The sequence below is a fragment of the Brachyhypopomus gauderio genome, chromosome 8 (assembly GCF_052324685.1).
Source record: "Brachyhypopomus gauderio isolate BG-103 chromosome 8, BGAUD_0.2, whole genome shotgun sequence".
Taxonomy (NCBI): Eukaryota; Metazoa; Chordata; class Actinopteri; order Gymnotiformes; family Hypopomidae; genus Brachyhypopomus; species Brachyhypopomus gauderio.
Window position 1 is genome coordinate 12,919,432 of NC_135218.1, and position 16,837 is coordinate 12,936,268.

The 16,837-nt window shown below is 44.2% G+C and overlaps 1 protein-coding gene across 5 annotated transcripts; it reads left to right on the top strand.

Annotated features, from left to right (window-relative positions):
- The first annotated feature begins 291 nt into the window (after nucleotides 1–291).
- itgb7 (integrin, beta 7) lies at nucleotides 292–16,801 on the top strand. Of its 5 annotated transcripts, XM_077014607.1 has the most exons (17): nucleotides 292–410; nucleotides 703–906; nucleotides 2,520–2,577; nucleotides 2,672–2,751; nucleotides 8,069–8,264; nucleotides 8,359–8,529; nucleotides 9,158–9,399; nucleotides 9,620–9,775; nucleotides 10,495–10,590; nucleotides 10,716–10,805; nucleotides 13,117–13,257; nucleotides 13,713–13,903; nucleotides 14,211–14,434; nucleotides 14,793–15,003; nucleotides 15,138–15,343; nucleotides 15,679–15,839; nucleotides 16,402–16,801. In XM_077014607.1, exons 3-17 carry the CDS (start codon nucleotides 2,523–2,525, stop codon nucleotides 16,468–16,470), a joined length of 2,289 nt encoding a protein of 762 aa, XP_076870722.1. In that variant the 5' UTR covers nucleotides 292–410; nucleotides 703–906; nucleotides 2,520–2,522; the 3' UTR covers nucleotides 16,471–16,801. The 5 variants fall into 5 exon arrangements, with proteins under 5 accessions (XP_076870722.1, XP_076870723.1, XP_076870726.1 ...); XM_077014608.1 differs by lacking the exon at nucleotides 292–410 and having other exon boundaries at nucleotides 469–897; XM_077014609.1 differs by lacking the exon at nucleotides 292–410 and having other exon boundaries at nucleotides 900–987.
- The last annotated feature ends 36 nt before the right edge of the window (nucleotides 16,802–16,837 follow it).

Here is a 16,837-nt window from a genome sequence, read left to right on the forward strand (position 1 = left end):
TTTCATCATTGACTATAGGGGAAACTTTTTGAATATCTAGCAATCAAGACACGCCTTCTTGCAAGGGATGACACTGCCTGTATCCATGAGATACATTTTAGCATGACTGTGATCAGTCTGTTCTCAGTGTAATGAGTACCACTAAACTGGGAATCTGAAGACCAGAATACACGTGTGTTCCAACCATATTTGTAAGGCCACTGTCAGTGTTTCTGTTCCATAGTCTTTATTCACATCCCTGTTTTTGCCTTTGTTTGGTGAATGAACCAGAGAAGTCCCAACTACACAACAAACCCAATCTGTTCTGAGAGGAAGTCAAATACATGCACATGCAGAACGTTGTGGTGCAGCTGTGCTGTGATCTGCACAAGTGGCATTACTTGGCCCCTTACTAGTTGAGCTTCTTGCAGGTAGGTTTGCACACATAGCCACTTCCTAAAGTTGCCCTATTTCTGAATTTCTCATGTACCACTCTTAACCACTCCGTACTTTTCTCTTCAACACCACTTTTACTTGGCTTTTATCCCATCTTGCTTTCATAGCTTTCATCTCTTCATTACACTGACGTACAAAACTCTGGGTGTTGATGTTGTTTAAATAATTTTACTTAAGTAGCCTATGACTTTTCCCAGATCCCATGGAAGTTAAACAGAGAAGAATGTTATAAACCTAGAACTGTTCTTATTCTTACACCTCACCTAGAATAACACACCTACTGCTTGAAGGATGATGGACCTTTATCACTTGTCAGAGAGACGAAATCAAGGCTTCTTCTGGTTCTTCAACGCTGTACTTTGAAGCCGACATTAGTCACCAGCAACACAAGCAACTCTACGCTGCTGATTTGCTACGCACTAAGGATTTGTGAGGATTTGGGTTGGCGTCATTCAAAAGACGGTAATTACGGTAAGACCGCCGTAATATTTCGCAGTCGGGAAATACGTTTTAAAAGCTACGGAAAGTACGATAACGTAATCGTAGTCGACGGTAAGTTTTGTTTGAAAACACTAATTTTAGTGGATGGTTCGAGTAAAATCCGTTACACACCTAACGCTAATGAAATCTTCAATGAAAAAAAGATTTAAATGTTGGTGGTTTTATTTGTTTCCTTAGCTATTATTTGGCTACATCTGTGAAACATCTTTTTTAAAGATTAAACTTAAATTAAATTAAATTGAAGTGTCATTTATTGGCTTTTAGAAGTTATTTGTAGATGTTACAGATGTTTATTGTATATATTTTTATAATTTATCTTATAATATAAGTTCCAACTTGAGACGTCCTCATTGGTAACTCGATTACCAAAGTATTTACTGACATAAGATATATATCTCCAAAGTGTGTTTTGTGTAGCTACACATGTCCTCTATATTTTTATTAAAACCCGAAAAACCCGATCTCAGTTTAAAAACATTCATCAGTAAATGTAATTACTGTTTAAGCTTAACATGGCTTTATATTTTAAAATATGGATTAAAACTGTGTACGTTTCTAGCATGCCTGTTTTACTCTTGGAGGTTTTGATCATTAGGGCTAGATATTCAAATAAGGTGGGTTGAGATGGGAAAAAACAGACGTAGCATTTGAGTGAAGTTGCCATTTTGTCTTGCACACTGCATACAGACTATGGTTTTGTATGTCAGAAAAGAAGTGTGGTTTGACATTGTGGTTATCACACCGACATCTGACATCTGAGTTTTGAATACTTCCTCTAACGTCTGCCGTGTGTGTGTGTGTGTGTGTGTGCGCGCGCGCGCGCGCGTGTGTGTGAGACAGAGAGATACAAATAAATGCCTTTTCGTTGTATTCCTATACTGCAGTATTAGTATCCTTTTAGAAATGTACTGTAAAATTTTGTGTAAACTAAAACTCAAATGGGTTTGCTGCAGTAAACGATTTTAGTGAGATCAAGACAAGCTTTGCAAGTACATTTGGTTTCATAAAAACCCATTTTACGTTCATGACAAGATATTGATCAAATGCTGTTAACATTAAAAATGACAAAGCATATAGGCCTACATTGAATTTCAGATGCTGATATATAAAGAATTTATTTAACTTTGCAGGATTAAAAATAAACTCACGTGTTAATGATCTGTGGGCTCCGAAAGTGTTACTATGATTAAATGATTGGAAGTGCATCCTTTATTTAGAGCACATAACAGCACCATGCAACAGCGTTCTTTGTCACTTCACTTTCGGAAACCCAGTTTCATCACCACAGTGGACCAGAACGAGCTGTCTGTAGACCTGCTAACTTTACCACAAAAGTGTAGGCCTAACCTCTGTGAATGTTGGCTATGTATCTACTAGCATTATACTGTTATTCTAAAACATCTATAAAAGTATTACTAAAAAAAAATACTAATTTTAAGTAACATTCAAATGTAATGATCTTACAGAATTAACAGGGTCATATAATTTGCTTCAAAAATGTATTCCAATTTTTCCTTGGGAGAAGTTCAGCTATGTGCCAGTGTAGTACTACTGTTTGAAAATGATCTCCTCTGCTCTCGCAGGCCATGAAGTTTGTTCTAGTTGTGCTTATTCTTCACCTGGTGATGCAAAGTGTGGCAGGTAATGAATGTAGATCTCAAATCAAACGAAGGCTTTAGAAGGAATAGGAAGGAACTATTATGCCATATACGATGCATCTCCTTCTGTGTCGTAGATGAAGCACCAGTGTGTAAGCCACAGCGCTCCTGCACAGAATGTTTGAGGAGCTCAGGATGTTCCTGGTGCCAACAGAAGGTGAGCTGTGATGTAGATATTGTGATGAGAGATCCACACACACACACACACTCACACACACACACACTCACACATGCTTTGCCTGGAGTAGTTTCTCATTCTGTTTTGAAAATCCTGAAAGGTGTAAGGAGCTATCTTATTCTTAAGCATATTATTTGATAAAAGTATTAAAAGTCATAATCTGCTATTGTCACAATTTCATTTTCAATACTGAATGTTAAAAAATGAAAAAACCCTCAAAACTGTGTGTCCATGCAGGGCAAAGGTGAACATGCATGAATGTTACATGTGGTCTGATAAAAACACATTTTCTATGCAAAAGGTGACAGCAAGTATTTATCTGATCTAGTTTACATTGAAAGTGCTGATGTTATTCCTTCTATATATAACCATGATATGTTATAGTTTGTTAAACAAACTAAGGAGTGAACAGGGGTGAGTGAACAGGGGTGAGAGAACAGGGGTGAGTGAACAGGAGTGAGTGAACAGGAGTGAGTGAACAGGGGTGAGAGAACAGGAGTGAGTGAACAGGGGTGAATTAACAAGAGTGAGTGAATGGGTGAGAGAACGGGGGAGTGATCAGGGGTGAGTAAACAGGGTGAGTGAACAGGGGTGAGTGAACAGGGTGAGTGAACAGGGTGAGTGAACAGGGGTGAGTGAACAGGTGAACTAAATTCAGGTCTCTGAAGGATCTCTTCTTTTTTCGTGCTATATGGGCAACACGGTGGCTTGGTGGTTAGCACGTTTGCCTCTCAGCACTGGGGTCTTGGGTTCAAGACCCTATCTGAGTGGAGTTTCCATGTTCTCCCTGTGTTTGCGTGGGTTTCCTCCGGGATCTCCGGTTTCCTCCCACAGTCCAAAAACATGGAGGTTAGGTAAATTGGCAGTCAACAAAAAATTCTCCCTGAGTGTGTGTCTGTGTCTCTATGTTCAATAAAAAGTAGTGTCTGTGTGTGTGCATGCGTGTGTGTGCTTGTATGCCCAGTGGTGGATGGTGCTCTGCCACTAGGGTCTGTCCTCTCTCTCCCCTTCCTGCACCCCATTCAGTCCCCCAGGGGGCTGTGGCTTCCGGTAGAGAGTACGCTGTGCGCAATTGGCTGCCGCTTCTCGCCGGTGTGTGTGTGATTGATTGTCTGTGACTTGATTGTCTTGTGACTTGTTAAATTGTAAAGCGCCTTGGGAATCTGGAAAGGCGCTATATAAATCGAACTTTCATTCATTCATATAGTGTGCTTATTTTTTCTACTGCATGGTAGTAGAAAAATACACTTTCCTCTAACTCGCTATTTATCTGTCGCAGTCTCAATTTTTCTCTATCATTCTCTAGTATAGTTCACTTTAAGGTCTATAAAAGATTGTTTTCACAAGATTTTGTTAAATGTATGAATGGTTCATAGTCTGCTTACTTTATGGAAAATGGGGTTTTAGACTGACACAAAATCCCCCATCACTGGGTGAACACTACTGTCACGTAGGGCAACGCCCCCTCTCGTAGCTGTCACTCTGGGTTCCCTCATGTCCGTGTTTCCTGCCTGTTTGTCCCGCCCTGCTCGTTTGTCTTCGTGTTTCCTTGTTTGTTACCACGCCCAGTGTCAGTGCCATCACCTGTCCCTAGTTAGTTTCTTTGTATATAGTCCCAGTATTTCCCCAGTCCAGGATCGGTGATTTTGTCTACTTCGTGCCTTGTGCTTTGTATACCTGTTCTTCGTGAGTATTGTTTCCGCTACCAGAGTACCTGCCTGTTCCGTGTTTCCCCGTCGTGTTTGGTTTATCTGTCCGAGTATGTCTGTTGTCATTTCTTGTATGGACTGCCTTTCCGATATGACCTGCGCCCGGTATTACGACTCTGCTTTTGGTATTCCCCGTATTAAATCTCGCTCATCTCTGCAATTGTGTCCGTCTCCTCGCTCCGTTGCTCCCACAACGTTACATAATCACGGATCTATCCAGGACACAGCGAGAGAGCGAGACTCCGGTGAGTTTAGTCGCTGTAACGAGTTGTTGGCTGCTTCCGTGCAGTTTAACTCTCATGTGTTACAGCGCGAACGAGCCGGAGACAGGAATACCCCTGGCGCTGTGGGAACACGGAAGTCTCGACGCGCACCAACGAAAGCCCAGTCACTTTCGGTTTCGACTGGCTTTCGCGTCGAGACTCCTATTGAGCGCTACGTGTCTGCCCGGCTTGGCGAACACCACAGGCATGAGCAACCTGTGGTGCAAGCAGCGGGCAGACGGAATGAGCGCACAGACGAGCGTTGGCTTAACCCTCGGTTTGCTCTCGGTGGCCACTGCGAGCTCCCGACGCCTCGGAGGAGGCGGAGCCGTCGCAGAGAGAGCAACCGAGAGGCTTCTGTGTCTGTGTGTTCTTCCAGGCTCAACCCGGACACTGAGGAGGAGGACTTAACATCGCTGATCCCGCCGGCTACTCCACAGTACACCCCCATGTATTTTTTGGGGGGGAGTACCAGCCACGTCGGCTTGGCGGACACGCCCCCCGATGACGTCAGTATAGTGGCTCCGCCCCCCGAGGACGTCGGCTTGGCGGACACGCCCCCCGATGACGTCAGTATGGTGGCTCCGCCCCCCGAGGACGTCGGCTTGGCGGACACGCCCCCCGATGACGTCAGTATAGTGGCTCCGCCCCCCGAGGACGTCGGCTTGGCGGTTCCGCCCCCCGAGGACGTCGGCTTGGCGGTTCCGCCCCCCGAGGACGTCGGCTTGGCGGTTCCGCCCCCCGAGGACGTCGGCTTGGCGGTTCCGCCCCCCGAGGACGTCGGCTTGGCGGTTCCGCCCCCCGAGGACGTCGGCTTGGCGGTTCCGCCCCCCGAGGACGTCGGCTTGGCGGTTCCGCCCCCCGAGGACGTCGGCTTGGCGGTTCCGCCCCCCGAGGACGTCGGCTTGGCGGGTCCGCCCCCCGAGGACGTCGGCTTGGTGGCTCCGCCCCCCGAGTGCATCTCCTCACCTCGGATTCCTGTCCCCGCTGCCCGTAGGCAGTTCATACCTGTTCCTGTCCCCGCTGCCCGTCGGCAGTTCGTGCCTGTTCCTGTCCCCGCGACCCTGGAGGGGTCGTCCACGCCGGTTCCTGCCCCCGCGACCCAGGAGTGGTCGTCCACGCCGGTTCCTGCCCCCGCGACCCAGGAGGGGTCGTCCACGCCGGTTCCTGCCCCCGCGACCCAGGAGGGGTCGTCCACGCCGGTTCCTGTCCCCGCGACCCAGGAGGGGTCGTCCACGCCGGTTCCTGTTCCCGCTGCCCGCCAGCGGACCCTGCCTGTTCCCGCTGCCCGCCAGCGGACCCTGCCTGTTCCCGCTGCCCGCCAGCGGACCCTGCCTGTTCCCGCTGCCCGCCAGCGGACCCTGCCTGTTCCCGCTGCCCGCCAGCGGACCCTGCCTGTTCCCGCTGCCCGCCAGCGGACCCTGCCTGTGCCCGCTGCCCGCCGCCCGGCTCCGCCTGTGCCCGCTGCCCGCCGCCCGGCTCCGCCTGTGCCCGCTGCCCGCCGCCCGGCCCCGCCTGTGCCCGCTGCCCGCCGCCCGGCCCCGCCTGTGCCCGCTGCCCGCCGCCCGGCCGCGCCTGTGCCCGCTGCCCGCCGCCCGGCCGCGCCTGTGCCCCTAGAGACTGTGCTGCCCCCTGTTGGGCATGGACTTTGTGTGCCCCCTGCTCCGCCCTGTGCCTCCTATGTTCCGTTGCCCGTGTTCCCCTTGCTCCCTGGTCCCGTCCCTGGTTTTGTTTTGGTCCCTGTCCCCGTGGTTGTGTCTGTTCGTGTCCATGTTCCTGTTCCTGTGTCTGTTTCCTGTGGTGTCGTCTCTGTCCCCGTCCCCGTGTCTGTTCCCCAAGTTGTTACCCACCTTGTTCCTGTCCCCGTCACCATCGTCCAGGCCGTGTTTGCCTCAGTGTTTACCTCTGCCCTGTCCCCTGGCCCCGCTCCAGTGTCTGTCCCCAGTCCTGTCCGGTCCAGTCCTGCTCCTGTGCCTCGCCCTGGCCCTGTCCTGCCCCCCTGTGTCCCGTGTCATGCCGTGTCCCGGCCCAGCTCTTGGCCTGTCTCCCTGTCTCCGGTCCCTGCCGTGTCCCAGGTCCCCCGTCCTATTTTGTCTGATCCTGTCCCTCCGGTCTGTCCTGTGTCCGCTGTCCCTGTCCTGTCTGCCCTTGCGTGCCCCGGAGTGGCACGCTTTGAGGGGGGGTTCTGTCACGTAGGGCAACGCCCCCTCTCGTAGCTGTCACTCTGGGTTCCCTCATGTCCGTGTTTCCTGCCTGTTTGTCCCGCCCTGCTCGTTTGTCTTCGTGTTTCCTTGTTTGTTACCACGCCCAGTGTCAGTGCCATCACCTGTCCCTAGTTAGTTTCTTTGTATATAGTCCCAGTATTTCCCCAGTCCAGGATCGGTGATTTTGTCTACTTCGTGCCTTGTGCTTTGTATACCTGTTCTTCGTGAGTATTGTTTCCGCTACCAGAGTACCTGCCTGTTCCGTGTTTCCCCGTCGTGTTTGGTTTATCTGTCCGAGTATGTCTGTTGTCATTTCTTGTATGGACTGCCTTTCCGATATGACCTGCGCCCGGTATTACGACTCTGCTTTTGGTATTCCCCGTATTAAATCTCGCTCATCTCTGCAATTGTGTCCGTCTCCTCGCTCCGTTGCTCCCACAACGTTACAACTACTATGGTTTAGATGTATATACAGTTTATACATGGTAAAGCAAAATATCAGCTAGTTAAAGTGTACAGCTCTTAAATAATAAACACTTATTGTAGCCTCTTTTCCCAAACCCCTTGTCACGCTACAGCCCCTGACCCCTCCCCTTTGGGCGTGTGTTTATGTTGTCTACCTCTAGTCGTCTGCGTCTGTGTATCTTCGTGGGTGTGGTTGTGTCCGAGTGTGTTCATCAGTCTCACCTGTGGCTCGTCTCGTCATCACTCGGGGTTTATGTGGTCTGTCTATTTAATGTGCAGTGTCCCGTACTCGTTTTTATCTGAGTCTCACACGTTTGTGTTATTGTTAGATGTACGCTGTCTGCGCTATTTGTGCACTCATTAAAAGTAACTGCTGTGTTTGAGCCGGACTTCGTGCCTCGTCTTTCTGCCTGCACATAGCGTTACACTTCTCACTCGAATTTTCAATGTTCCCAACACTGCACAGAAATCAGTTAGATTTAATGTAAATATGTATAGAGAGTATTTCACAGTAAAACAGGTATTATGTGTTTTAGACGTGTTTTTCATAACAATGTTGAACACATATCGAGGTTGCCAGTGTACCAAATGGCAGCATTTCCTCCTTGGAAAGTTCTGTAACCAATATTCTGACAGAGGCTTCTGTGTAATGTAGGAGTTCCTGAAGGCAGGAGAGTCTGATGAAGGCAGATGTGACTCTCTGCAGTCACTGATTTCCAGGAACTGTACAAAGAATAACGTGATTAATCCCAAAGCTGAAATAACCTATATGAAGGACAGCAAACTCAACAACGACCTTGAAAATGTGGTGCAACTCAGACCACAGAACATCAGAGTGAAGCTTAGAGTTGGTGAGCCCCATCACTCGTCTCTGTATTTTACACTACATTACTGCTGCAACTCTTGTTATTAATACATTTGTTTTCTCTATTTCTGTATGTTAAGGCGTTCCACATGAATTCAAGGTGGAATTTCAGAGAGCCAAAGGTTACCCCATAGACCTGTACTATCTAATGGACCTGAGCTACTCCATGAAAGATGATCTGGAGAAGATCAAGAACCTGGGCCAGGATATTCTAGACACCCTGCAGAAGATCACCCAGACTGTCCGTATTGGTGAGGCTACTGAAGACTCATGGAATCACAGTTAGGACAATAATAGCATATTACAATCTCATTTGTATCTAAAGTCACCTTCCAATTCATATTTGAAAAAGTACTTAGATTCATTTTTGCTGATAACCCAATTTACTACAAGATAATAATAGAGAGTTCCCTGTTTTATGATAAGAAACTTTTTTATGTATGGGTGACTGTATATACTATTGAAGTTCACAATTCATTGACTGTCTAAAACCTCTTTTCTAAAATCACTTTTACTTTTAGCTTTTACACATGTACATGGGGGCAATACTTTATGTTTATGTACACAATAGTTTATGTTTGTCTCATGAGCTTGGAAGAAATGTATATCCCACTCACTCAAATTCTGAAATGTTTTGATAACATTACTGACAAACATCATTTACATACACAGTATAATTCAAACAGATTTTTTTTACCGTTCTTTAAATAAATGATGCAAGAAACAACTCAAGTTGTAAATTGTCAAACTACGATCCCTAACTCCTACACATAAAAACACTGTGGCACTATATAAATTTATTCATTTCAAATCCACTGCGCTGGATTACAGAGTAAAAATGCACGTGTCATTTCTCTGCTTTCTGGCTCTGTGATTTAGGTTTTGGCTCATTCGTAGACAAGGAGATGTTGCCATATGTTAGTCAAGTTGGGCCTAGACGTCGGAACCCCTGTCCTAACCGCATGGACACGTGTCAGCCTGCTTTCACTTTCCACAACGTCTTGCCACTGACGAACATTCCTGAGGAGTTCAAAAGGGAAGTCAGTAAGCAGAAGATCTCTGGTAACCTGGACTCACCTGAAGCTGGTTTAGATGCCATCATGCAGGCTACAGTGTGCCAGGTGAGAGTTGTGCTATAACATTATTATGACATATTATAACATTAGCACTGGAAAGACACAGAACAACCAGAGCAACTATGGGACAAACAGGTGATATGACATTTAGGAACAATTACCAGAAGGCAAGGCATTTACTGAGTTACGTGAGCAGACAACTTTACACTTCCACCTTCATGAACAGACTCTGAAGTTTACCAGACATCCTTGTGTGCACATACAGAAGGAGATCAAATGGGGCAATGTGACCCGGATCCTGGTCTACACATCCGATGACACGTTCCACATGGCAGGAGACGGGAGGCTTGCCGGCATCTTCCGGCCTCATGACGGCCAGTGTCATCTACAGGAGGACGGCTCCTATGACGGCAAAGCTTTTGTGAGTGTCCTGCACATGCAAAGTGATAGACAGGGTTGCCAACTCTCACGCATTGAGTGTGAGACACACGCGTTTGACCGTTTTCACACGCTCTCACGTCACACTTCCGATATCTCACGCCAAAAAAATAAATCTAGCTTATTTACCTCTGATCCACATCTATGATTCAATGAGTTACTAGTTCGCTCTGGCGCCAACCACCGGCGATCGATAGATTACGATATAACTCTTAATTTGTGTTCCCCCCCGTCAACAATTTACACTCGCCACCTCCTCCTCAAATCTCACTCTAAGCGATCTTCAGAAGTTGGCAACCCTGGATAGAATTACTGCATCCACTACATTTAGAAAATGGTGTTCATACTACCAAGGGTGCACTTTTACTAAGCAGTGAAAGCAGCAGACCTTAGCATCGTGCAAATGCACAGACGGAGGATTTGGTGTGTGTGGCTTGGCAATCTAAACTGAACAGAATGAAATATATATAACTACAAGAATAAATTACTTTACTGAAGGTTTAACCATGAACATATTCTTAATATATTATGAATGAAAATTATAAATAAGTAATTAAAGCTTCAGGGTGGCATGGTGGTGTGGTGGGTAGGATATTCACTCACTCTAAATTGCCCATAGGTGTGAGTGTGTGTGCATGTGTGTGTTGGCCATGTAAAGATAATGGATGGATGGATTAAGTGATCACGTTGTGTGCACTTCAGGATTATCCAACAATAGGCCAACTTTCAAGACTTCTTCAGAGTAACAACATCCAGCTCATCTTTGCAGTGACAGAGAAGAGCATTCCAGCCTATCAGGTCAGACGTGACCCACACGCTTTGAAAATGTATTATTCAGGATATCTGCAGTGAATCATATCTTACCAGTTTCTCTCTTTGTGATCCTCTGTCTCTCTCACACATGCTCACACTTACAAACACAGGCACTGAGTTCCCTAATTCCTCAGTCAGTAGTTGGTGTGCTGAAGGACGACTCCAGTAATGTGGTCCAGCTCATCAATGAAGCCTACCGGGTGAGTAAGATGTGGAGATCTCAGATTAGAGTATTAATCGTTGAACTAGTTCTAATACTAGTCCTGACCCTTTCAACACCGAAGAGTTATTTGTGATTCAGCAAGAATGTATGGATACTTCATAGAAAATAGTTTGTACTTTATGACTTACAATGGGACCGCATTGGGACAGTAGACACTCTCAGCCTTGTGTCATGGTGCTTAGGGAGACACTCTTTTGCAGTTTTGTCAGTGTTCACTTTTGCCATATTTTGTAAAATTTTATGTACAATTTCTAAATTGTGATGATAAGATCGCTACAAAGAACACACACACACACCTCACAAAAAGTAAAAAGTTAGGGATATTTGGTTTTCTGGTGAAATTTATGGAAAAAGTAAAAGATTGACACTACAGTGATATTATCATGACAGTAGGACATCTAAATAGAATCATGCAATGGTGATTTCCTCATCTCAAACAATTCATTGAATCAAAAGCTAACAGTGGTGGGTATGTCTCAATAGCTTCTCATGTGCCCTTGAGCATCAATTACAGCTTGACAGCGACGTCTCATGCTGTTCACAAGTCAATTTATTGTCTGCTGAGCCATGGCATTACTGCTCAGTGTGAATCGGCTTTCATCAGTGAACAGCCCTGAGGCCACTGGTCCCTCGTCCAGCGTAAATGCTCCCTGGCCCATGCGAGACGATGAGGTCTGTGTCTGGTGGTGTGGCCAGGTACCCTTGCGGGTCATCAAGCACGCAGACCACTCTGATATTAACGATTTTGAATGGTCTGACATGACACTTGGGAGAGTCTCACCTCCCTTAACTTTGCAGTGTGGGATGTGATCAAAAGACGTCCACTTCTATGCCTTTCCATGAGTCTTCCAGTGTCTCTGTATTTCTGTTGCAACCTGCTGATCACACTCTATGACACTCTAAGCTCAGTGGTCACTTCCGTCTGAGAACATCCTGTTTGAAGCCTCTCAATGGCGATGTACTATTGTTCAGTTGTTAGGCATGATTTTAGTCTCATGATGTCAAAATGTGAACAGCATACTGAGGAGGACTGTTTAAATACCAATCCTAATTGAACCAGGAAACGTATTGGTCGATTCATGGATCAAACAGCTGTTCTGTTTTGCCCTTAAGCTCCTTGTTAGAGAACAGCAAGTTGTGCAATAAGTACTGAAACACTGAACAGTTGGACATGTGCATTCAAAAGTTTAGAGAAGGTCACTTTAATTTCACCTGTAAATGTTCGAGTACATTTTAGGTTCACCCTGAAATTTCACCGGAAAGCCAAATATGCCTAACTTTTTGTAAGTAGTGTATATATGTTACGGAGAATTGCAGGTCCTTTCGAATTTAGACAGTTTGTTCCTTCCGTGTGACCCGATTTAGAAATGAACTGAAACTAGTCATGCGTGTGTTGATTTGTGTGGTTTGCCTGTGTTTCTGCGTGGATGACATCTGTGACTAATGCACATCCAGACACACACAATAGATGAAATCTGTCATCTTAAAATCCCCATTGACTGAGGCAGTAGAACTATGGTGTAGGGAACTGTTTGGGGATGCAATTCCCAAAATCTAAGCTAAATAATTTATTAACATAGTAACAGAATGTTTGTTAAGCCCTTTTCCTGCTACCTAAAGCCAAATCCCTTTCTAACTAAAGTACTACATAAACTCTGTTGTAAATTAGCAACTAACTTGACTGGTGAACTGATCATTGTCTATGTTATAATTATAGTAGATCTACATAAGTAGATGAATGTAGTACATTTCTTAATTATTTAATATTGTCAGGTCTGAAGACACTTCACCTCCCTGCCACCAGAGGTCCACATCCCTGGAATTCTAGTGGGTCGTCTCAGCCCAAGCAGTCGTTGTTACAAACGTTTTTTTTTTTACTTAATATTTTGACAAAAGAATACCACATCTAAAAAAACACTGAGGGGTTTATATTATTAAAGCCACATCACTGTGACATTTTACACAGGAGTGAGGATTGAGTAATGGGAAAAGTGCAGTGTTTTATTTTGGCAAACAAGGTACAAAAAAGAAACAAATTCCAGCAAAAAGAATCCAGGCCTGGCTCTTCATGCAGCAGCAGGCTAAATGTGGAACGCTGGAGGAGAGCACCGGGGTGTGAGGGAATGAGAGAGAGAGATTCCGAGAAAGGGGGAGATACAGAGAGAGAAAGAGAGTTAGTGTATTTAATGATTACTCACATTTACGAGTAAATATCAGTTTGAATGATTGTTACTTAAGCATTGTGAGCGGAAGGTGACGCGTATATCTGGTGTGTGTTTTGGTTGCAGAACCTGTCATCCACTCTGCTGCTGGAGCAGGATCAGAGCCCTGCTGGTCTCCATGTGTCCTACCTGTCAGACTGTAAAGACGGCGCCTCCAGGAGTTGGCAGCACAGGGGAGAGTGTTCCGGCATCGGGGTCAACAAGCAGGTGATGTTTGTTAGCGCCACCTCGTCATCCTCATCACAAACAGCTCCACTTCAAGCAGGACCTGGAGACTGATGTCACCTCTTTCCAAATAAATCATTTGTTCTATTGAAGATTCAGTAAAGATCTTCTAAAGACAGAGGATAGTTGTGCACACATCAGTACTCAGGTCTTCCGCAACACTCAGTTTAAGTATGTTTAGCAGTTTCGTTCTTTACTGTGCAGACTTTGAATTGGTTCTCACTGAATAATCTGAGCACCAAACAAAACAAAATATATTTGTTAGTAATTTCACAAGGCTTATAACCTTTATAACTTTTAAAGACTTTATAGTAACATTATTTAAAGCAACCTTCAGAGGAGGATGGGTTCCCCTTCCGAGCCTGGGTTCCTCTCAGGGTTTCTTCCCTTTGCTCTGAGAAAGTGAGTGCTGATGGTTATTGTTGGGCTTGCTGCAGGTGGACTTCACAGTGCGTCTGACAGCGTCTGAATGTCTGAAGGAGCCTGAGACGTTCAAGATCCAAATGCAAGGCATCAGTGAGGTTCTGAAGGTCACCGTGGAGACGCTGTGTGACTGCCAATGTGGTGCTGCAGAGGAGGACTCCCAGTACTGTAAGGAAAGAGGAACCCTCTCCTGTGGAGTCTGCAGGTAGAGCTCTCCTCGCTTACAGTCTACAGCGCCCCCTGCCTGTAGAGAAATGGAATAAACCTTTATGAGATTATTTATACTTCTCTGTACATTCCTCAGTGTGAATGCTTTTCACATAATATTTGAAATATGCCTGTATATTATATTTATGCTCAGGAATACAATATAAAGGCATATCCTATATTATGCACCTATAAAAACTTTATTTGTCTTTCAGAAACATAAGAAATATGCCAACTGCTGTTCTTCTGGTCATTTGAGTGTTCACCTTAGTCCAGTCAACACTGGTTTGTGTCCTCTCTCTCAGCTGTAATGAAGGCTACCAGGGCCAGAGATGCGAATGTGAGAGCAACATCACTAAAACCAACAGTGACATTCTGACGTCCTGTAGACAAAGCAACAGCTTGCAGGTGTGTAGTGGGCATGGCAACTGTGAGTGTGGCCAGTGCGTATGCAGTCGGCAATTCTATGGCAACTTCTGCGAATGTGATGATAGCAGCTGTGAGCGCAATGACAACAAGATATGCAATGGTGAGTCAACATGTTCGTCTCAGTGGTCTGCAGTCGTTATTTCTAGTACATATTAGTCCTGATTGACATGTGAGGAAACTAATGAAAAGATGCATTATGAAATAAATATGAAATGGCAATAAATAAACTGATTTAGAAAGGTTCTGTTCAGAAAATTTCTACATAAAATGTTGTAAAAAAAGCATTAAAAAGCATTTTTTAAATAAACATTTTATTAACTTGTTTATATATGGCAACATGGCATTCCACAGAAATAGCAAACATCCTTTAGTTGTCCACATGTGCACATATAAATGAATGAGATCCAAGAAAATGTTACCTCAGTGTGTGTGTGTGTGCGTGTGTGTATTTGTTACAGGCCAAGGAAGTTGCAAATGTGGAACATGTGTGTGCAATGCTAATTACAATGGCTCTGCATGTCAGTGTCCTGTAAGCACAGACATGTGTCACAGGAAGGGGGACGTGTTCTGTAATGGTCTGGGGGATTGTGAGTGTAACCGCTGTGTATGTAGGAAGGGCTTCAGTGGAGAAGACTGCTCCAATATTATTGATCCATGTGAACCATATCGGTGAGCATGCTTGTGTCTGCTTTATCAAAACTTTTGTCTCTCTTTCTGATGCGCTGAGCATTTAATAGCAAGTGTAAAGTCATTTATCTGAGGAACTTCTGTTGTGTAAAACTGTGCCTGTGTCATATTTATAGGAGCTGTGTTGAACGTGAAGTTAAGAATAGGATTTCTGGACAAGGATCTTTGAATACCTGCTCTGCAGATAAACACGTGCACACAGTTAAACATGTCTGGTTAGAAGGCTGTGATCAATTGAAGTGTATCTTTAAAGATGGCATAAGCTACGAAGTGACACTGAAGGACGCTGAAGGCGTATTGATTAAATATGTCGAATGTGCACGTAAGTCCTAAAAGGATTATCCAGGCATCTTCAAAATGCTGTTTCACCGCCCAAGCAGTTGCTAGCAGTACATGTATTTCCATTTATTCAATGCAGTAAAAATGATATCAGTAATTGTCTGTGTGGATGTGGATAACAATTTTAACTTTGACATTTAGAATGTAATATTTAATATTATATGATTGCATTAAACGGCATATATAATTGTTTACTTATGGGCCTTTAACATTACTTGGTCTCCATAGTTATGACATTTGCTTCATCTAGAAATCATGATTTTACACTCCACGTTTTAAACCATTCAGAAAGTCATCCTCCGTCTGTCTCTCCCACAGATACCATCGATAAGACTAAAGTGATCATTGGCACCTCTGTAACATCGATCATTGTGATTGGCATCGTAATCATCATTGTGTACAGGATCCTGTTGGAGATCTATGATCGGCGAGAATACCAACACTTTGTCAAGGCCCAACAGGAAGCAAATTGGAACACAGTACGTTCCTGACGTAAATCACGTAAAATTACACAGGGCAGCTTTTTTCTAGTTATTCAGCATGTTTGGACATAAAAGGAGAAAGTGATGCCACAACTAGTTTGGCATGGCTTTAGCTAGCCTTATAGTTTACTTTGTTGGAGTGAATTGGTGATTTAGACGTGACTTGTAAACATTTTAAGATGGTCTAACAGTCCAATTTATGTCATTCCACACTATACATATATATATATATATATAAGAAAAACAGAAATCTAGACTGAATGTCACCATCACTGTGGGACGGGTGTGGCATTGTTCACTGTTAGTGTGTTAGTGTTAGTGAATAAAAAATACCTTCAGTAAATGTAGCCATAACAGAAAATCAAAAGCTAGTCCAAACGTCACATATTTGGGTTATCTATAGTTCTTCATTGCGTTGTTTTGTTCTAACTGGGATTAAAATTGTGAAGGAATTTGGACTAGGCCTATCTGTTGCAAATTAGTTCTAATGTATTATTATTTATGTATTATCATTATATTAATATTTTTGTGGTATTTTCCTTTCCTTACTTTCTTCCAGACCCCCAATCCACTGTTCAAAGGTGCCACAACAACAACACTTAACCCTTTGCATATACAAGATGGTTAAATCGCAACACCAGAATTTAAATGAAGGAAGTGAATTATGTTCATTGATTTATGTAATCAAAGTGTTGATTCAGTGTTGAATGTAGGATATTATGACCATAAACCTGCCATACCATTAATCCTTGTATTTATTTACATTTTTCTTTATGTAAATTAAAGTGAATGTATTTTTTAAAACTTTTAACATCAAATGTTAAGACATAAATAATTCATCCTTTCTTTTGTGTCATACATATAATTGTAATGTTATTGTGTCATATTCCAGTCTCCCCCTTGAAGTCTACAAGAAATAACTTTTATTAACCTATTACATAAATGATTTTAAGATTTTCTTTTGTTTACGCTGAGTATATTTGGGCAAATCCCTG